We start from the raw sequence: 22,711 nt of genomic DNA, 5'->3' as shown, positions 1-22,711 counted from the left end.
GGATTTTTCCCAAGTCCATTTAGCAGCGGTTTATGGACTTGTCCTTTAGGAAACCGTCTAACCCCCTTTTAAACTCTGCCAAGCTAACCGCCTTCACCACGTTCTCTGGCAACGAATTCCAGAGTTTAATTACGCGTTGGGTGAAGAAAAAGTTTCTCCGATTTGTTTTAAATTTACTAAACTGTAGTTTCATCGCATGCCCCCTAGTCCTAGTATTTTTGGAAAGCGTGAACAGACGCTTCACATCCACCTGTTCCACTCCACTCATTATTTTATATACCTCTATCATGTCTCCCCCTCAGCCGTCTCTTCTCCAAGCTGAAAAGCCCTAGCCTCCTTAGTCTTTCTTCATAGAGAAGTCATCCCATTCCTTTAGGAAGCCGTCCAAACCTTTTTTAAAGTCCGCTAAGCTAACCTCCTTACACTTTGCTTCCAATATGAATTGGTCCCCCTCCCCCCACTGCTAATATGACTTTCTTACACTTTGCTTCCAATATGAATTGGTCCCTCTCCCCCCAACGCCAATATATCTTCCTTACTCTTTGCCTCGCCTCCTCCAAGTAAGCGGACAATCTACACTTACGTATGTAATGATCCCAAGGCCAGGAGCTCCTTCCACAACCTTGCATCATGGAGTTTAAATCTGGCCATTTGATACTACCTTTATTGCTGACTATGACTGCCTTCCTCCAGAGGTTATGAATGCTGCCTTCATGTCATCTTCAACTCCAGCCAACCTGGGGTGCAGAAAATCTAATCTGGTTGCCAAATTACAAAGGTACACTGAAAAATGGCTTGCGGTAGTGTAGGCGTTGGGTTTTGGGAGCGCGCCAATCCATTTTTTAGCATGCTTGTAAAAAAGACCTCAGGGTTTTTTTTTTAAATGAAAATGGACGTGTGGCAAAACCAAAATTGCCACGCATCCATTTTGGGTCTGATATCTTACCGCCAGCCATTGACCTAGTGGTAAAGAATCCATGCAGTAATAACCTACACACGTCAAATGACACTTGGCACACGTTCATTACGCGTGCCCGAAAATAAAAATATTTTTCAGATGTGCATATCGGACGCATGCCAAAAGTGAAATTACAATACACTCAGTGAATCTCTAATGCACACTCACAACCACTGCGTGTCTGCATTTATGCCTACAATGAGAGGAAAGACCTCATACTACTGTGGTACCACTTGGTTAACTTTAACCGAAAAATATTTTAGGCTCACAGTGAAAAAGTAATCATGGGTTGGAAAAAACCTCTCATTGAACCAAACGTGGCAGTGGTTGTGAGTGTGCATTAGAGATTCACTGAGTGTATTGTTCTAGAACGGAAAAGGTGTGAATCGGATCTATTTTGTAACACAAAAATGAAATTACCGCAAGAGCCACGTGGTAGTCGGGCAGTAACTCCATTTTGGCGCGCGTTGGGAGCGAGTAGATGCTTATGCGGCTTAGTAAAAGGGCCCCCAGGGGTCCTATGCATGTGATTGCATAACACTGCCACTGAGCTACTGGTCTGGCCACGAAAGAAGCCAATTAACCAGCATGAGTCTGTCCAGTGGCGTAGCAAGGGCGGGGCGGTGGGGGCGGTCCGCCCAGGGTGTCAATGGGTGGGGGGGGTGCTCTGCTAGCAAGTCCCTAACAGCTCCATCCACCCAGCAGCTGTGTGGTGCGGCGCCTCGCGTCTGCGCTGCTGTAAGAGAAGAAAATCGCCTCGTCGGCCCTTCCCTCACTCTGTCCTGCCCTCGAGGAAATAGGACGTTACATCAGAGGGTGGGACACAGTGAGGGAAGGGCCGACGAGGCGATTTTCTTCTTTTACAGCAGCGCAGAGTCGCACGAGGCGCCGGGTGGACGGAGCTGATAGACAGGTGGGGACTGGGTCGGCGGGTGCCGCGTTGCCGTGTTACGCCGGGGGGGGGGTGCCGTGTTGCCCTGCAGCCGGGGGGGGGGGGGGGGTGCGCGCAGCAGTGATCCGCCCCGGGTAGCAGTGAACCACAGAACGCCACTGAGTCTGTCAGCATGAACTGGAACTGGAACTTTGCAAACGCATGAATAAATCATAACCGAGACACAAATCAATAATCTCACTCTTATAAGAACATAAAGATGCAACTGCCGTGCTGCCCCCTTTAAGCTGATGACAATATACAGCAGAACATGGATTTGCAGGGGCTGTTATGACTACTTAGAAGTGGCTCCTGTGTTTTATTAAAGTTGAGGTAGAATTGTATTGATTTTTTTCTCTTTTTTCTACTGATATTACTGGTATAAGAGTCATAAAAAAGTTGAGGTAGAAATCCACGACGCTGTATGGCAGATCAGTGGATTCTGTGTGGATTTCCACCATCTTAAAGTTGATGGCCCTAGGTAGGGTATTGCATAGCTGTGTTGAGTTGCTAGAAAACTGTGTTCTTATACAATAACAGGTACTGTGAGAGAGGTAACTTTTTTTGTGTAAGAAAATGATTCTGTGATGTTTGAGGGGAAGAATAGAGACAGAGCTGTTCTGGCTGCTCAGACTACCTGTCAAGGAATGAATTTCCATGGGCTTCATTACTCGAATTGCAGTTCAGCTGAGACAATCTCATTCAGATCTGTTTCATTAACTCATACCCTAAAGAATGCTGATGTCTGACTTTCTGGTTCACTGCCTTGAAAAGCTGTGTGGAAAAATCTCAGAATGCCTGACTCACCCGTTTTATTCAACTACACACTGGGACCTTGTTTATTAGAAAAGCCTGAATCAGTCAATGTGAAATAAATTAGGATCAAATTTTTTTTTAAGTGGCAGCTAAACAAATATAAGAGGACTGGATTAGAAATCAAAACTAGCAGATTATATAATAGACTAATATTTCTGAAGCCTGGAGAATCTTCGTTCCTCTCTGAACACACCACCCGAACTCTCGTCCACGCTCTCATTACCTCTCGCCTTGACTACTGCAACTTACTCCTCACCGGCCTCACACTTAGCCTCCTATCCCCTCTTCAATCTGTTCAGAACTCTGCTGCACGTCTTATATTCCGCCAGAACCGATATACTCATATCACCCCTCTCCTCAGGTCACTTCACTGGCTTCCAATCAGATACCGCATTCAGTTCAAGCTTCTCCTTCTTACCTACAAATGCACTCAGTCTGCTGCCCCTCACTACTTCTCTACCCTCATCTCCCCTTACGTTCCCGCCTGAAACCTCCGTTCACAGGACAAATCCCTCCTCTCATTACCCTTCTCCACCACCGCCAACTCCAGGCTCCGCTCATTCTGCCTCGCCTCATCCTATGCTTGGAACAACCTTCCCGAGTCCTTACGCCAAGCCCCCTCCCTGCCCATCTTCAAGTCTTTGCTTAAAGCCCACCTCTTCAATGCTGCGTTCGGCACCTAACTCTTACCTTTCAGGAATTCCAGACTGCCCCAATTTGTCTGCCCCTATCGGTCTGACTGTTCACGTGTCCTTTAGATTGTAAGCTCTTTGAGCAGGGATTGTCCTTCTATGTTAAATTGTACAGCACTGCGTAACCCTAGTAGCACTTTAGAAATGTTAAGTAGTGACCCTAGAGCTTATAGAGAGGCGTTCCAAGATGGCGGCACGCAGTTGAGTGAGCTCTGATCTCCTCGATTTGATCGTGTCTTAAAAATTAAATTCCTTTGTTTATGCCTCATACTAAACGGAAGGGTACGGTCCGGGGTAAAGCTTCGATACCCCGGACCTCATCCCCGCAACAGCTTTCGATCGAGCAGTTCATCTCGCGAACTTCTTCCCAAGACACCGTGAGTGTTCCCGCTGTTCCCCATAGCGGGGGAGCTATGGAGGACTTGGGATTCGATGTCACTCTTTCTCCTCCAGCGCTTAGACCACCGCCCCACCCAGAAGGACGCCGGAACCAGAGAGGTTCCCTCGAATCCGAAGAGGGTGTCGATGGTGAACCCCTAATCGAAGGGGCTGGAGCGGCGATACCAGACGGGTCGCAAAGGCCTGAGGGCCTGAGCCTAGAAGGGAAGCTTTTGAAATCTGCACCTGGGTCGGTGTCGTTGGAGAACATTTGGAATGTTCTCCAACAATTAGCGGTGAATGTGGATAAATCTACGAAAGAACTATCTTCTCTTGTAAGTACAATGAATGTCTTTTCTGAATCTCTGACTGGCATAAAAAAGGAGTTTACAGCTCAAACTCTAAAGCTCAATCAAGATGTTAAAAAACATCAAGACCTATCTTCAGAAATGATAAAAGACAAAACTATAATAGCAAGAAAGATTGATCAAATTGAAAACTATAATCGAAGACTCAATCTGAGGATTCTGAACTTTCCAAGAGAGAAAGGAGTAACACCGTTGGATGCCTTTAAAAAATATTTAACTGAAATTTTGAAACATACCCCAGAAACTTTACCTCCAGTTAACAAAATTTACTATATAATGAATAAGATCTCCTTGGAAGCAGGATCCTTAATTGATAAACCTGTAAATTTAATGGAACAAACAAATTTAAATGTATCTGAACTGTTGGAAGCTACTATATCGGATCAATCAGAAAGAATGACTTTAATGGTTCAATTTGTTTTCTTGCAAGATGTTGAAGCTATAAAAAGACTATACTTTCGTCGAATAAATGACTTGTTTTATGGCAAAACAGTTCGTATATTTCAGGATGTAACGAAACAAACGCAGGATATTAGGAAATCTTTTTTGAGCATGAGGAAAGAGACCCAGGAATTGGGAGCCTCTTTCTTCTTGAACTACCCAAGTAAATGTGTGGTGAAACATCAAGGTTTAAAATATATATTTTTCCAGCCAGAGCAGTTAAGAGTATTCATTGACTCTAGGAAGTTATGATTTTTCTACATTCTAACTAATGTTTAAAGCTGTAAGAAATTAAGGAAGAATGTTACGTGCAAAGTCTGTTCTTTGTTATATTTACTTATAATTTTTCCCCATTTATTCTTAGTAACGCCTTGCTCTTATTTTGTGATATAAAAGGTAAAATTATGTATAATCATACCTGATAATTTTCTTTCCATTAATCATAGCTGATCAATCCATAGACTGGTGGGTTATGTCCATCTACCAGCAGGTGGAGATAGAGAGCAAACTTTTGCCTCCCTATATGTGGTCATGTGCTGCCGGAAACTCCTCAGTATGTCGATATCAAAGCTCCATCCGCAGGACTCAGCACTTAGAGAATTACACCCACGAAGGGACACTCTGCCCAGCTCACCACCGCCGAAACGGGGGAGGGGAATTAACCCAGCTCATCCCCACACAAGTGGGGGAGGGGAATCCGTCCAGCTCATCCCCGCGGAGCGGGGGAGGGAACCACACCCGCCGATGCGGGGGGATCTGGCTTATCCTGCAACCGCAACCGCGGGAGGAGCTGACTGACCCTAACACCGCCGAAGCGGGAGGGGTACAAAGCTGCCCTACAGCCGCACGAAGTGGGAGGGAGTGCCGGCAGAATTTATGTCTCAATCCAGCCCCGTAAAACGGAGGGGAGAGGAATGCAGCAGCTCACTGTAACACAAAGTCGTCTCAACTCTTGAAGAATCCAAGTGAAAGAAGAACTTGAACACGAAGTCCTCCTGAAGTAACTGAAGGCTAAACTTGAACCTAAAATTCAACCAGAATATAAACAGTACAGATATCTGGGAGGGGCTATGGATTGATCAGCTATGATTAATGGAAAGAAAATTATCAGGTATGATTATACATAATTTTACCTTCCATATCATCAAGCTGATCAATCCATAGACTGGTGGGATGTACCGAAGCAGTACTCACCCAGGGCGGGACATAGAAATCCCTGACCTCAACACTGAAGCTCCAAACCGGGCCTCCGCCCGTGCAGCCACAGTCAAACGGTAATGCTTGGAGAATGTATGAGCCGAAGCCCACGTTGCCGCCTTGCATATCTCTTCCAAGGAGACGGATCCGGCCTCTGCCATCGAGGCCGCCTGAGCTCTCGTGGAGTGAGCCTTCAGCTGGATAGGCGGCACCTTCCCCGCGGCCACATAAGCCGCTGCAATGGCTTCCTGGACCCATCTTGCCACTGTAGGCTTAGCAGCCTGCAGACCCTTACGAGGACCTGCAAACAGGACAAACAGATGATCCGATTTCCGGAAATCATTGGTCACTTCCAAGTATCTGATGATGACTCGTCTCACATCCAGATATTCAAGAGCGGAGTACTCCTCTGGGTAGTCCTCCCTACGAAAGGAAGGGAGACAGAGCTGCTGATTCACATGGAAGCGAGAACCAATCTTGGGCAGGAAGGAAGGCACTGTGCGAATAGTCGCTCCTGCCTCAGTGCACTGCAGAAAAGGCTCTCGACATGAGAGCGCCTGGAGCTCGGAAACTCTTCTGTCTGAAGTGATAGCCACCAAAAAGACTGCTTTCAACGTCAGGTCTTTCAGAGATGCCCTCGACAAGGGTTCCAAAGGCGGCTTCTGCAATGCTCTTAGCACCAGGTTGAGATTCCACGCAGGCACCACTGAGTGCAGAGGAGGGCGCAGGTGATTAACTCCCTTGAGAAAGCGCACCACATCTGGCTGCGAAGCCAGGGAAGCACCCTTCAGGCGGCCCCTGAAGCAAGCCAGAGCCGCTACCTGGACTTTAAGGGAACTGAGCAACAGGCCTTTCTCCAGACCTTCTTGCAGGAACGCCAACACTGAAGAAATTGGAGCAGTGAAGGGAGAAAGTGAGCCTGCTTCACACCATGCTGCAAAGATACGCCAAACCCTGGCGTAAGCAGTAGAAGTAGAGCGCTTCCTCGCTCTCAGCATAGTGGCGATGACCTTGTCTGAGAAGCCCTTCTTCCTCAGACGCTGCCGCTCAATAGCCAGGCCGTAAGACCAAAGGGAGAGGGATCCTCCATCACCACGGGACCCTGATGTAACAGGCCCTGCTCCACTGACAGCCGCAGAGGATCGTCGACTGAGAGCCTGAACCAGTCCGCATACCAGGGACGTCTGGGCCAATCCGGACCCACCAGGATTACCCTGCCGGGATGCTTTGCCACCCGGTCTAGCACCCTGCCCAACATGGGCCAGGGCGGGAACACATAGAGGAGCTCTTGTGTCGGCCACTGTTGGAGAAGAGCATCTACTCCCAGGGATCGAGGGTCCCGTCCTCTGCTGAAAAAGCGCGGCACTTGGCCATTGGCCGATGACGCCATCAGATCTAGGCTCAGCTGGCCCCAGCGCTTCGTGATGTCCAAGAACGCCTGAGCAGATAGTTGCCACTCTCCGGGCTCCAAGGTATGGCGACTGAGAAAGTCCGCCTTGACATTCATGACTCCAGCAATGTGGGCCGCTGAAAGCTGCTCCAGGTTCGCTTCCGCCCACTGGCAAAGACTCATAGCCTCCTTGGCTAGAGGGGCGCTCTGGTACCTCCCTGGCGGTTGATATAGGCCACAGCCGTGGCATTGTCCGACAGGACCCGTACAGGCTTCAACACGAGTACCGGGATGAACTCCAATAACACCAAGCGAATGGCTCTGAGTTCCAGGAGGTTGATAGACCACTTGCCTCTGCAGGAGACTAGAGCCCCTGCGCTGTCCTTCCCAAGCAGTGGGCTCCCCAGCCCATCAAAGAGGCGTCTGTCGTGACGACAATCCACTCCGGGGTCACCAGAGGCAATCCTGCAGACAACTTGTCTGTCTGCGTCCACCAGCTCAGCGCCTTGCGCACTGCTGGGTCCACGGGAAGGCGCACAGCATAATCCTCCGACATCGGAGTCCAGCACAGCAGCAGAGATAGCTGTAGTGGTCTCATATGAGCCCTGGCCCAGGGCACTACTTCCATCGTGGCCGTCATAGAGCCCAACAGCTGCACGTAGTCCCAAGCCCGAATAGGAGAGGCTACTAGGAACTAGTCCACCTGAGCCTGAAGCTTGACAATCCGATTGTCTGGCAGGAACACTCTGCCCACTTGGGTGTCGAATCGAACTCCCAGATACACCAGGGACTGAGTCGGGCGCAGCTGGCTCTTCTTCCAGTTGATGATCCATCCCAGGGAGCTCAAAAGAGCAACTACCCGGTCCATAGCTTTGCCGCACTCTGCATAAGAGGGGGCTCGGATCAACCAGTCGTCCAGATAAGGATGGACTTGTACTCCTTCCTTTAGCAGGAAGGCCGCTATGACCCCCATTACTTTGGAAAAGGTCCGCGGAGCAGTAGCCAACCCGAAAGGGAGGGCTCTGAACTGGAAGTGTCGTCTCAGGACTGTAAAACGCAGAAAGCGTTGGAGAGGAGGCCAGATGGGAATATGCAGGTACGCTTCCTTGATGTCCAAGGAAGCCAAGAACTCTCCTGCCTTCACTGCCGCTATAACAGAGCGGAGAGTCTCCATGCGAAAGTGCCTCACTTTCCAGGCCCGATTGACCCCTTTGAGGTCGAGGATAGGCCGGACAGAACCTCCTTTCTTTGGAACCACAAAGTAAATGGAGTAACGTCCCTTGCCAATCTGATTTTTTGGCACCGGAACGACCGCACCCAGGCGGATCAGGTTGTCCAAGGTCTGCTGCACTACCACAGCTTGACCGGAGACTTGCAGGGAGAGTACAAACCCGTCTCTTAAGGGTTGGCAGAACTCTAGCTTGTAGCCGTCTCTGATGACTTCCAGCACCCACGCGTCTGAAGTTATAGTGGTCCACTCGCCCAGAAACGAGGACAGCCGTCCTTCAATCTGCACTGGGGCGTGGACCAAGGCCCCGTCATTGGGTACGAGACCCTGGGGGAGGACCGGAGGGAGCACCTCCGGGACGGCGGTCTCTGCGAAAGGAATGCTGCTTGGGGGAGAAATTCCTCTTGAAGGAAGGGGGGGCAGAGGAACCCGACTTGCCCGGGCGGTATGGAGGTATCGGGACGAGTACTAACCCGAGCCCTGACCTCTGGTAATTTCTTGCCCTTAGACGTGCCGAGATCGGTCACGATTTTGTCCAGCTCGACCCCAAAGAGCAGCTTGCCTTTAAAAGGCAATCTAGCCAGGCGGGATTTAGAGGCGTGGTCAGCAGACCAATGTTTCAGCCAAAGCCACCGCCGCGCAGAGACTGTCTGAGCCATGCCTTTAGCTGAGGCTCTCCAGACATCATACAGCAAGTCTGCCAAATAGGCTAAGCCCGATTCCAGGGCCGGCCAATCAGCCCTCAAGGAATGATCCGAGGGGGAAGCCCGCTGCACCATAGTCCGGCACGCCCTGGCCACATAGGAGCCGCAAATTGAGGCCTGCAAACTTAAAGCAGCTGCCTCCAAGGACGACCTTAAGGCCGCCTCCAATCTTCTGTCTTGGGCGTCCTTTAGGGCCGTGCCACCTTCCACCGGCAACGCCGTTTTCTTAGTCACCGCAGTGATTAAAGAATCCACGGTAGGCCACAGATAGGCCTCACGTTCACTCACAGCCAAAGGATAGAGGCGGGACATAGCCCTAGCCACTTTAAGGCTCGTTTCCGGGACATCCCATTGAGCCGCAATTAAGGTGTGCATGGCATCATGCACGTGGAAGGTTCTAGGCGGGCGCTTCGTCCCCAGCATAATGGCAGAGCCAACAGGGGCTGAGGGAGAGACGTCCTCCGGAGAGGAAATCTTCAAAGTGTCCATGGCCTGTAACAACAGGTTGGGCAAATCCTCTGGGCTAAAAAGCCGCGCTGCAGAGGGGTCATCCGCTCCAGCCGAGCGGGGATCTATCTCCTCCAAGGAATCCGCAAAGGATCGTTGGGAGACCTCAGACACGCTGCCCTCATCTACATCGGAGGAGACAAAAGTCCTCCAAGGCCTGGAAATCAACCCGAGGGCGTTTACCTCTGGGAACCTCAACCTCTTTATCAGAAGAGGGAGCAGGGACAGCGTTTTGCATGAGGAAAGCCTGATGCAGCAGCAAAACAAACTCGGGGGAGAAACCCCCCAGACTGTGCACTTCCGCAGCCTGGGCAACAGCCCTAGACGCACTCTCAACCGGCGTTCGCAATAGCGGGGGAGAGACATGCTGCGCATCCAAAATGGCGTCCGGCGCGAAACTCCGTGAAGGAGCCGTGCGGGAAGAACGGCGCTTAACTTTAGCCGCTTTTGTGCCGTCGCCCAAATTAAGGGCGTTCATGGCATTAATGTCTCCAACCTCAAGGGCGGCCCCGAAGAAGCCGTCCGAGCCGCGTGGCCGGCCAAGATGGCAGAGGCGAGGAGCGGGGGATGGGCGTTTATGGCGGGAAAAAACCGCCACGCCGGAGGAACGACCGGGACATTCATCGGTCACTAAACTATCACCCATCAAGGGCGAATCAGGTTGTAAAACCCCCGCATCCCCTCTAGAAGCGCTCCAGCGATCCGGGGAGCGACCCTTTGCGCCCTCGCCCTCCGACGCCATTGCCACGAGGAGAAGAATCGGGGAACCCCCTGCCCGCTATAAAAGGTAAAATTACCTGCTTGCCGCTCTGAGCTGTAACGAACTGGTGTCCCAGTGAGTAGCTGCAATGAATGTTTAAAGAAACGTCGAATTAAACGCCTTTAAAGACGTTTAAAATTTTTTTTTTTTTTTTTTTTTTAAACGGAGCCAGCGGGAGGGGGGAGAAAAGGAGGGACCTGGCACCACCAGGTTTGCACTTGCTCAAAAGAGCCCTCAACCCCAGGCACTCAACAAAACCTAAGAATTAGGCTTGGAGGCCTAGCCAGAGCTGCTGCTGTGTGTGACCACCACCTGCTGAGATAGAGAACATACTGGGGAGTTTCCGGCAGCACATGACCACATATAGGGAGGCAAAAGTTTGCTCTCTATCTCCACCTGCTGGTAGATGGACACAACCCACCAGTCTATGGATTGATCAGCTTGATGATATGGAAAGGGCATTAATGTATCTTCGTAAGATGAATGTGATAATTTTATAATATTATGTCTGATTTACTTAGCAAGTTTCTCTTTTATTGTAAAGTTTGAAAAGTATAAATAAATAAATAAAAGAAATGTTAAGTAGTAGTAGTAGTAATGATCACTTTGACTCTTGCCTTGTAATCACCTGAAGTTCTGTGGACCATCAAATTTTCCTCGTCGCTGCGATGTGCTGGCCCCCAGCCCTTCACTTTGGAGGAAGCATCTTCTGAACTACTGTATTAGCCCAATCAAAATATTTGTTTTGATGTATGCTTTCTAAATAAAATTATATTATAAAGACAAATAACAAAAAAAGAAGTACCAGGGGCCTTCACAAGCGGGACAAAATACTTTTATTCTGTATATCAAACTAATACCATAGACCCAACACGGGCCGTGTTTCAGCGCAAAGCGCCTGCCTCAGGTTTCATTCAATATTAATCATCTGAACTTGTAACACCCACTGATAACTGAATTCCAAATAAAACTTAAACCAAGTCCACGCAAAATAGCATGTATGATCTATCTGCTTGCAATACACAGGATCGCTGCGTCTTAGTTTTTGCTTACTTACACTCAGAATGACTAAGACTCAGTGGGTGTTACAAGTTCAGACGATTAATATTGAATGACTCCTGAGGCAGGTGCTTTGAGCCGAATCACAGCCCGTGTCGGATCTATGGTATTAGTTTGATATACAGAATAAAAGATTTTTGTCCCACTTGTTAAAGGCCCTGGTACTTCTTTTTTTTTGCAATTTGTTTTGTGCTTTGGACCCTCTTCTTGTTGTTGCGTGAATTATAAAGACAAAGCCATGGGACTTTTCATATAGTTACTATAAGATGGTATCATACAGCAGGTGGTGGTAGGAGTTAGGTTCCATATCATGATCCAGTGTTATCTCTAAACAAAGATCACACTGAGCTCTACTGGGTCACAATGAGGGGCATAATCGAACGGGGCGCCCACGTTTTCCTGAGGGCGTCCTAGCAGGACGTCCCCATGAAGAGGGGGGGACCCGTATTATCGAAACAAGATGGGCACCCATCTTGTTTCGATAATACGGTCGGGGACGCCCAAATCTCAACATTTAGGTCAACCTTAGAGATGGTCGACATAAATGTTGAGATGGTTGTCCCCGTTTTTTGGCGATAATGGAAACCGAGGATGCCCATCTCAAAAATGACCAAATCCAACTCATTTGGTCATGGGAGCAGCCGGCATTCGTAGTGCACTGGTCCCCCTGACATGCCAGGACACCAACCGGGCACCCTAGGGGGCACTGCAGTGGACTAACTGATGCTCTAACTGAACGGAAAAAGCCCTTCCCTTAGCGATCCCTTAGCGATTCAGAAAGGAATGGGCATGCATGAAGGAAATTGCATGCAAATGAGCTGCTCACTTTTCGCTCATTTGCACACGATTTCCTTCCTATGGAGGGGAAGCCAGTACAGAGCAGCCAAGCATTATGCATGGCTGCTCTGCGTATGCCAAAGACGGCTTCATAAATGCAGACAAGCTGCATGTATAATAGCCGTCTACAACCATAAATAAATTGCCATCTACAACCTTAGAAAAATACAAATCCAGGTGAAAACATCCAAGTGCTTGTCAGGGATGTCTTTTTTTTTTTTTTTTAGAGTATGGGTGAAGGACGTCCTTCACTATGCCTCCGTAACGGACAAAATGTGGATGTGAGAAGGATGTCCATGCGTGGATGTTTCTGTGAGAAGGATGTCCATACCTGCTATGCCTCCGACACCCCCTTTATTTATTTGGATCACAAGTAGCAGCAGTGGGATTTGAACTGTGCTCTAACCACTAGGCCACTCCTCTCCCTTGAAATCTGGCCATTCCTGTGGGGGGGGGGGGGGGGGGGCAGTTCAGGACATCCAAAATGTTTGAAAGAAGGATGTCCACACCTTCGCTATGCCTCTGCTGACACACACATACCTCCCCTCCTAGGGACCTGCATACTGCTGCGATGGACCTGAGTATGACATTTCAGGCTGGAAAAAAAATATTTTAAAGTTGTGTTTTTCAGGGTGGGAGGGGGTTAGTCACCACTGGGGGAGTAAGGGGAGGTCATCCCCGATTCCCTACAGTGGTCATCTGGTCAGTTTGCACACCTTTTTGAGGCTTGGTCGTAAGAAAAAATGGACCAAGTAAAGTCGCCCAAGTGCTCGTCAGGGATGCCCTTCTTTTTTCCATTATCGCTCGAGGACGCCCATCTGTTAGGGACGCCCCAGTCCTGCCTTCACTACGCCTCCGACATGCCCCTGGGAACTTTGGTCGTCCCCGCAACGGGAAGCAGTTGGGGATGCCCAAAATCGGCTTTCGATTATGCCGATTTGGGCGACCCGGAGAGAAGGACGCCCATCTCCCGATTTGTGCTGAAAGATGGGCGCCCTTCTCTTTCAAAAATAAGCCTGAGTGTGGTAAAGAATTGTAAGATAGCTGGTACTGAAAATACTAAGGTACCCACCTTCAATAATGTGTTTTCTCGAGAGCCCTCTTTCTGTTTCCGCTCTAGATAGATAATTAAATACATTTTAGATTAGTCAGAGAAAATAACACATTTCCAGGTTGATGCAATTATCCATACTGAGAAAAGCGCAAGGGTAACAAGAATACTGAGCAGAAAGATAGTTTGAGGATCTCAAGGGACCAAACAGATCCAATAAAATTTCCATGAAAATGTTAACAAGTATCAGCATCATTGTGAACATTCCCCGTACGGCAACCTATTTATTCATTGTAGTACACATGAAGGTATATACTCCATCACTCAAAAGGGTTGTTATGGGGAAATTTTAAAAACATCTGTACACTTTGAAAATTGGACCTGCATAGCAGGTTTTGCATCCGCTATTTCTGCAGTTAGGACCCATGGGGAAAAGTTGGCATAATGATTTCAAAATCAAATCTGTGCACACATTTTAACTCCCCTATTTCCCCTCTGCTCCCAGGAATGCATAATCTAATCTATTCTGAATGTTTATAACCCACCTAATCCCACATGGTCCAAATCAGCTTCCAAAGAAAGCAAACCAGTACAGCACTCCTGGGAGGATATATCAAAATTTGACCAGAACACACCAAAATTAAACTAAGGGGCCCTTGTATTACTGCAGTTTAACACAGACTTTTACCACATGGTACCTTTTGGGGACATTCCCATTATTTTTATTGCAGGTCACATGTTAATGTTCCCATTAATGTGCGATACTTGCTGAGAGTTAATGTGGGACCATGTATCGCCTCCTATTTAGGAAGTGGTAAGTGGTCCAGCATTAATCCTGAGTTAGTCAGTTACCCCCTGGATTCTATATGGTGCACTTAGATTTATGCACTTAAATCAACATGGATTCTATAATACCGTGTTCTTCTATAACAACGCTCTCTTCAGCTTGGAAAAGAGACGGATGAGGGGAGATATGATTGAGGTCTACAAAATCCTGAGTGGTGTAGAATGAGTAGAAGTCGATTTTTTACTTGTTCCCAAAGTACAAAGACTAGGGGACACTCGAGGAAGTTACATGGAAATACTTTTAAAACAAATAGGAGGAAATATTTTTTCACTCAACGAATAGTTAAGCTCTGGAACTCTTCCTCCAGGAATTTGTCCAAACCTTTTTTAAACCCAGATACACTAACCGCTGTTACCACATCCTCCGGCAAAAAGTCCATAGTCTGCTATTGAGAAAGACATGGGAAGCGACTGCTTGCTCTGGGATTTGTAGTATGGAGTGTTGCCACGATTTGGGTTTCTGCCAGGTACTTGTGACCTGTCTTGGCCACTGTTTGGAAAACAGGATACTGGGCTAGATGGACCATTGGTCTTACCCAGTATGGCTACTCTTATGTTCTAAAGTGTTTGGCTTAACAAGCTAATGAGCGCTGATAGCAGCACTTAACAAGCAACAATGAGCACTAATTGACACTGATTAGAATTTAGGTGCATAGCTCACTATAAGCATATTCTGTAATGATGGGCGCCAAACTTCTAATGTGCGCAGGCAATAAAAGGTGTAGTTATAGGCAGGGAAATGGGTGTTTCATGGGTGTTCTGAAATTTAGGTGCCTAGTATAGAATATAGCCCAATGCGCCTAAATCTATGTGCCAGGATGTATACTATGCTTTAATTGGTATAAATGGATGCGCGCAGATTTAGGCACTGAAATATCAACTAAGCTTATTCTATAATCGGCGCCTAAATCTAGGTGCTGATTATAGAATATGCTTAATAGGCACTGATTTCAGCGCGATTGTTTAGGCACCATATAATCTCTTCCTTAGTGCATGGAAAGTGTAATATGCTTGCTGACTAATGCGTCAATGCCCAGTCTCTTTCTATGCCATGCTCCTGAAGGACAAAAATCTAAAAAATGCAGTACCATTGGTTTAACACGTGATAATAGGCAAACTACTGCAAAACCCCTTAAAGTGGTCATGGGGTAGCCTGTTTCAGTGCGCTAACCACATGTAGACCCCATGTAGGTGCAGAAACCCAAAAGAGAGATATCGGATATTAGGGGAGAGATTAGTAAGCTCGACTCAGACCTTGGAGTGTTGGTGTCGGAGGATCTGAAGGTGAAGAAACAATGCGATAAGGCAACGGCCATGGCCAGAAGGATGCTAGGCTGCATAGAGAGGGGCATAACCAGCAGAAGAAAGGAGGTGTTGATGCCCCTCTACAAGTCGTTGGTGAGGCCCCACTTGGAGTATTGTGTTCAGTTTTGGAGGCCGTATCTTGCTAAAGATGTAAAAAGACTAAACGTAGTGCAAAGAAAAGCTACAAAAATGGTATGGGATTTGCGTCGCAAATCGTATGAGGAGAGACTTGCTGACCCGAACATGAATACCTTGGATTTGTTTGCAAAGCAATACCTCACTTAAATCATTCTAGATTTATACCCTGAATGTAGCGCCTAGAAAATCTCACTCTGTGGCCTAAAATCTCACTCCTTTGCGTGGTAAATCTCACTCGTTGGGATGGTTCACCCTTGGCATCTCCACAATCAAGGAGCTAATTCTGGACCACGTTTCTACATCAGACAAAACTGTCCATTCGATTCTGCTTGCAGCAAGAGATCCAGCAGGTGCTCCCATCAAAGAAGCTGCTTTATTTGATCTTATTTCACTGCAGAGAGTGATCTGTGTTTCAACCTTGGGGTCAGATCCAAGATGGATAAATTCAGCTGCTTTTTTTTTTAACTTTCCTTTCTGTATCACTCTGTCCTCAGGCAGGGTCTGAAAGCAGTTTGATGGACATTTTGAAACATTAATTATTTAAGCTCATGTATTAGTTTTGCTTTTCCCTTTTGTAGCCACAGGACTCATATTTGCATTATCGACTGTCATACTAGCCATAGAGAGGGATTTATTAAAAACTGCATACTGTGGCATTCAAATGAAGGGTGCCGTGGTGACTATTTTAGAGACACAGAATATCTGGAAGGGGAGGGAGGATTAGCCCCGATGGAAGCCGTAACAAGTGACCAAAATCCAGGTCTATGGTGATCAGCTGCAAACAGGAATCCATTCTTCCTTGGTCCCTTTCCTCCCCCTCCCCACAGTAGTGGGGTTTCTTGAGCAGAATTTACATTGTCATTCTTTTCTTAGGTGGTTTTATATTTATTTGTAAACTGCCTAGATGGCCCTGCTGTAAGATAGTATATCAAGTATATAATAAACTCGGAGACTTGGATAAGAACATAAGCATTGCCATAATGGGACAGATTGAATGTCCATCAAGCCCAGCATCTTGTTTCCAACAGTGGCCAATCCAGTACCTGGCAAGATCCCAGAACAGTAAAACAGATTTCATGCTGCTTATCCTAGAATATGCAGTGGATTTCCCCCAGACCATCTTAATAATGGCTTATGAACTTTTCTTTTAGGAAATTATCCAAACCTTTTTTTTAACCCTGCTAAGCTAACTGCTTTTACCACATTCTCTGGCAACAAATTCCAGAGCGTAATTACTCATTGACAGAAGAAATATTTTCTCTGATTCGTTTTAAATTTACTACTTAGTAGCTTCTTTGTAAGCCGACTATTCCTAATATTTTTAGAAAGACTAAACAAGTGAGTCACATCTACCTGTTCCACTCCACTCAGTATTTTATAGACTTCTATCATATCTCCTCTCAGCTATCTTTTCTCCAAGCCGAAGAGCCCTAGCCGCTTTAGCCTTTCCTCATAGGGAAGTCATCCCATCCCCTTTATCATTTTCATCACCCTTCTCTGTACCTTTTCTAATTTCACTATATCTTTTTTGAGATGCAGTGACCAGAACTGTACACAGTATTTGAGTTGAGATGGCACCATGGAGCGATACAAAGGCATTATAACATTCTCAGTTTTGTTTTCCATTCCTTTTCTAATTATATCTAACATTCTATTTGCTTTCTTAGTTGCCGCTGCACACTGAGAAGAGGATTTCAATGTATCGTCAACGATGACACCTAGATCCTTTTCCTGGGCAGTGACTTCTAATGTGGAGCCTTGCATCACATAAATACAGTTTGGGTTTTTCTTACCCACATGCATCACTTTGCACTTGCTCACATTAAAAGTCATTTGCCATTTGTGTTCCCAGTCTCGTAAGGTCCTCTTGAATTTTTCCCAATCCTCTTGACTAGAAGCTTGTTATTTCTAAATTCTGAAGGGCTTTTACTGCAAAACTGCATTATTTGTGGAAAAAATAAGGTTTCTGTTCTATTGAAACTTACTTTCCACCCCAGTATAATTTGGTTGTTATGACCAGACTGGATCTCCTGCAGAAGGGAGAAAAATGGAAACAAAGAGTTTACTGGTTAGTGTCTAAATTAAATGTTAGCATGTTCATTTTAAGAACAATAATATGTTCTACTGTGGGAGGATGGCTCATTCCATACGGAGAAGTTCAGCCTTGACTTTACATCATGTTCCAAGACCTTACAAAGCTTAGTTACCATGGATTTTTCTGATAACAAAAAGCCCAGATTCTGACTTAGGCAAAAATGGATTCTAACTCAGAGAAATCAATTTTTGTCAAAAGACTCAAATCACAAAGGGGTCCTTTTAATAAGTTGTGACAAAAAGTGGCCTTAGTGTGCCCTTATGCGGGTCTTTTCTGTGTGCTAAGGCCACTTTTTGCCATGGCCAGAAAATGGCCATGTGCTAACGTTGCCATGGAGACTAGTTAAGCCCCAACCACCACCTACTTTGTAGGCGGTAAGAGCTCATGCGCTAATCCTGCACTAATCAGTTAGCATGTGGTAATGTAGCTGTGCTAACTGATTAACAAAGACATGCCCACTCACCGAAAAAATAAATTATATTTTTTTAGCGAACCAGTAGTACACGCAGATGTCAAAAGCATTGTGGGATGCCTCATTATGCTCCACAGTAAGCCATTTTATGTTGCGGTAAGCATACGTTAGTGCTTATTGCAGCTTGGTAAAAGGTCCCCAGCGTAGCCTATGATGAAAAATGGAATAGTAACATAGTAACATAGTAGATGACGGCAGAAAAAGACCAGCACGGTCCATCTAGTCTGCCCACGATAAACTCATATGTGTATACCTTACCTTGATTTGTACCTGTCTTTTTCAGGGCACAGACCGTATAAGTCTGTCCAGCAGTATTTCCCGCCTCCCAACCACCAGTCCCGCCTCCCATCACCGGCTCCGGCACAGACCCCGTATAAGTCTGCCCTCCCCTATCCTAGCCTCTCAACCACCAACCCCTCTTCACCCCACCACCCAATTTCAACTAAGCTTCTGTGGATCCATTCCTTCTGCACAGGATTCCTTTATGCCTATCCCAAGCATGTTTGAATTCCGTTACCGTTTTCATCTCCACCACCTCCCGCGGGAGGGCATTCCAAGCGTTCACCACCCTCTCCGTGAAGAAATACTTCCTGACATCTTTCCTGAGTCTGCCCCCCTTCAATCTCAATGATTAATGTCCGTGTATTCTCTCATCTGGACTCAACAGTATCAAAGAAGTTTGGCACCTTAACCTACCACCTTAGAAAATAATACTCTGAGCCCACTCTATCTGAAACCCATTCAAACGCCTGGAAGGGATCCTTGCAGGACCCTCACTAGCCCTGTATGCTTCTGCACCCAGGATCATGCCAAGTCAGAATAGAGAGGAGGTGTATACCAACTGGTGAGAGCATCCCCCCTTCTAGGGACGACTGTTATGGTACTGCCTGCCACTATATAAGTCAGAGACTCATAGGGCCGGATTCAGAAAATGGCGCTGAAAAATAGGTGTCGGGAAAAATCAGTGCTCAGCACTATTCTATAGAAGGAACTCTGAGATGAGCACCCTTTACAGAATAGCGCTTAGTGGGGATTCCCAACTTTGGGTATGAGGAATTACACCAGCTGAAACCTGATGTAAATCCTGGCATGTTGGGCGCAGATCCCTGGAATTCTATAACATTGTATGTATCTTTTGAGAATACCCCTGATCTACCCATGCCCCCCCCCCCCCGGTGGCTATGCTTCCTTTTGGGTTGCATGTTAATGGATTTGGGTGCCTAGGCTTATAGAATAATGCACAGCCAGATGTGCACACAATCAATGTTCCCTGTAAGCGGAGCACGTGAGCAGGTCATACATTTTAGGCGCATCGTTCACAGATTTTACATGGTTGCTCACAAAATTTTGTTTTTTTGTGCCGTATACAGAAATGCATTGCTAATGCTGGTGCTCAAAAATTGTTTGGTTTTTAAAACTTACTGCTCACACACAAAAAAAATTTGCGCACGCCAAGCCGCTCCTTATAGGAAACACTGCACACAACCCATAATTAGTACCAATGAACATCAGCAATTGATTGTTAGAATCCAATTACTGACGTTAATTGGCTCATTAATCAATTGGTTGTGCGCCCGTCTCTGGATCACACCCAAATTTGGATGCAGATATTTTGGCACCCTTTAGAGAATCTCGGGGATATTGGTTTCGTGCTGTGTGGAGTCAGATTCCGTCTTTGGGGCCCTGCCCTTGGGTCTTCCTTATACTTTATCTTGTGTATTCTGCCCCCACAATGTGAGTTCATTGCATTGTTGGATTTGTAGTTCCAATATGTAAACTGTAATTACAATTCTGAAAGTTATTGGTCGTTCCCCTGCATGCGACCCCTCCTCTCTTCCCTCTTGTAATTCTATTGCCTTTTTACCATATTCTTCCAACATTTATCATTTGCCACTGTTAGCAATTACCTCAACAGCCTGTGGTCTAAGGGTTAAACTGAAGCAATATCAGACAGACTCTTCACGCACCTGGACAGAACTATTTTGTTTCAACTACCCTTGATGCAAAGTATTTGTTTATTATATGTATTAAATAACAGTTGACAACTAAGAGGCTAATATTGAAGCGATTTAAGTGGGCAGGAGCCTTTCCTACCTGTTTAAATAGCTTCCCGCCACCTAACCAGGGATATTCAGTGGCACTTAACCAGACAGTGCTGCTATATATCCCCTGAGACCGCCAAAACAAAAAGTGGGCAGGTCATGGGCAGTACTGGGGGTGGCTTCATTTAGGACAGTGCAAGAGTTATCCTAAATAAGGCTGTTTAGCTATGCGGGTGCTGGCTCTGAATACCGAGCCGGGAACTGTATAACTTTTTTTTTTCTTAAAAAGTAGCCCCTGTCTCCTCCCCCCGTGCCGATGTCCCCTCTTTCCCTCCTTTCCTCCCCCCAGCCCGCATCAGGAAGACTCCCCTGCCCCCACCCCCTGATTCCCCAACCATGAAGGTAAGCCCCCAGGTTCACCTATATCCCTGGTAGTCCAGCAGGGTTATTGAGGGCAGGAATGCAGCCCCCCTCACCAGGGGCGTAGCCAGACACCCAATTTTGGGTGGGCCTGGGCCCAAGATGGGTGGGCAGAAGAACTCCGCCCTGTCTCACAAGTGATTTGGTCTCTACCTCTCTCGCCTGCATGCCATATGATCTTTTAAACATCCCCCTCCCCTGAATACCTTTTAAATAGCAGATTTTCACTGGCAGCGAGCAGAAACTAATACACACTGCTCATGTTGGCCCCACAGTCTTCCCTCTGATGCAACTTCCTGTTTCCGCATAGGCAGGAATATATCAGAGGGAAGGCTGCGGGGCCAGTGTGAATAGTATGTATGTAGCAGGCGAAGATCTACTATTTACAAGGTACTGTATGCAGGAGGGACAGTTGTTGGGAGTTTTTGGCTGGTGGGGCTTGAGAATCCCTGCCAGCCACATCATAGGGGTGCTGCTACTGGGTGGGCCTGAGCCCAGAGTGGGTGGGCCCGGGCCCACCCAAGCCCACCCTTGGCTACGCCACTGCCCCTCACTCCTGCCCCTTGCGGTGCCTCTCCTGGTACTTAGTGTACTACTGTGAGAGGTTGTGGCAGCCACTTTATAGAGGTACTGCAAAGGGCAGGAGTGAGGGGGCTGCGCTCATGCCCCCAATGACCCTACTTGGCAACCCTGAGACTGGGCCACTCCCCTTACCCAGTTAACAAAAATATGTAAATAAATGGATACAAAGATGCCCCATATGTTCAGCTTCTACCTGTTTCAACAGCTGCGTCATGAGACAATGATATTTTACTCTCTGTAGAAGATGGCTATCTTGGCAAACGAGCTGCAGCTACTTAAGTATCAGACTTGCAACACTAAGGCTAAAGTGATTGCAGCCCACTGAGAAAAAAAATGTCTTCAAATGTTCAGAGAACAAGCACTTAAGTAACCGTGGACTCAAGGCAAGAATAGTAACAGAAGGAATGGATAAATCATGTTCGGTGGCAGAACATCTTCACAATTGCCCCCTTTATGTGTGTTATGTTGATTTTTATTTGTATGCTTTTAATTATTTATTATAGTTATGATGAAGATATTCCAAACATGGCCATGTTGGACGTCATGTTTGATTGAAGCAATAAAGTTTTGACTTTGTCTATCTGCATTTGGATTCTCTGTTCATCCATTCGCCTGTTATGGCTCCTACCTTCTCCTATTTGTTGGTAAGAATTATGGTTAAGCTTGGATAGTACTTGAGTTACAGTGACAAGGTGGACAATACTCACCAATGCCTGGATCACTCAAGTCATGTAGCATCACAACAATAGCGTTGGAGACCATATTTAAAGGAAGGGCTGACCCATTGTGGGATAGTTATTTTAATGGTTTAATAAAAGATATCACAACATGCAGCATGTCCTTTATCTGAAAAATCTGTTCTTCATTCAATAATATTTCTGAAAGTATTGGGCAGCATGCAGTAGAATTCATAATAAAATAATTTATAAATAAAGAACACTCTGTATTACTTGGATGTCTCAAATTATTTATAGGTATAGTTGGACAGTGTTTAATGTAGATACGATGCAGGACCCGTACTTGTATAATTCAATATTTTCTGTATTGGTTTGGTCTAGGAAAGCAAAAAGGCAGACAGTCTGCAAGCTCAAAGATGGAAAATGTACGAAGCAGATCATTAAAAGACAAAACATAGTTTATTGATAAAAAACCAATTAGAATATATATATATATATACACTCAAACAGCCCGACACAGGCCGTGTTTCGCCCAACAGGGCTGCTTCAGGGGCTACAAAAGAAATAATATAATCAAATATAAACATATATATTGTTCATCACATACATATTTATCTGATGTCAAATGTTATTATCTAAAATCACATCATAAAATCTACATTAATATAAAAGTTAACATAAAAATATAATATACATAGATCATATAGTTCTTTATTGGTGTCATATATTTCATATACATGTTTTTCTTCTCTACTAATTATTATTTTTTATGTTATATATATTTTTTATGTTAACTTTTATATTAATGTAGATTTTA

At 46.2% G+C, this 22,711-nt stretch overlaps 1 protein-coding gene across 3 annotated transcripts in view; it reads right to left on the bottom strand.

Annotated features, from left to right (window-relative positions):
- LOC115478535 (voltage-gated potassium channel subunit beta-1) overlaps nt 1-22,711 on the bottom strand; it is a 296,142-nt gene that overhangs the window by 63,821 nt on the left and 209,610 nt on the right. For all 3 annotated transcript variants that reach the window (XM_030215947.1, XM_030215948.1, XM_030215946.1), the window contains exons 6-7: nt 17,592-17,636; nt 13,339-13,382 (exon numbers count right to left, since the gene is read on the bottom strand). In XM_030215947.1, coding sequence (XP_030071807.1) covers nt 13,339-13,382; nt 17,592-17,636 — 89 coding nt within the window. The remainder of the gene's footprint in view (nt 1-13,338; nt 13,383-17,591; nt 17,637-22,711) is intronic.

The sequence above is a fragment of the Microcaecilia unicolor genome, chromosome 10 (assembly GCF_901765095.1).
Source record: "Microcaecilia unicolor chromosome 10, aMicUni1.1, whole genome shotgun sequence".
NCBI lineage: Eukaryota > Metazoa > Chordata > Amphibia > Gymnophiona > Siphonopidae > Microcaecilia > Microcaecilia unicolor.
Note: the sequence above shows the minus strand (reverse complement) of the source record. Positions and strands in the feature narration are given on the sequence as shown.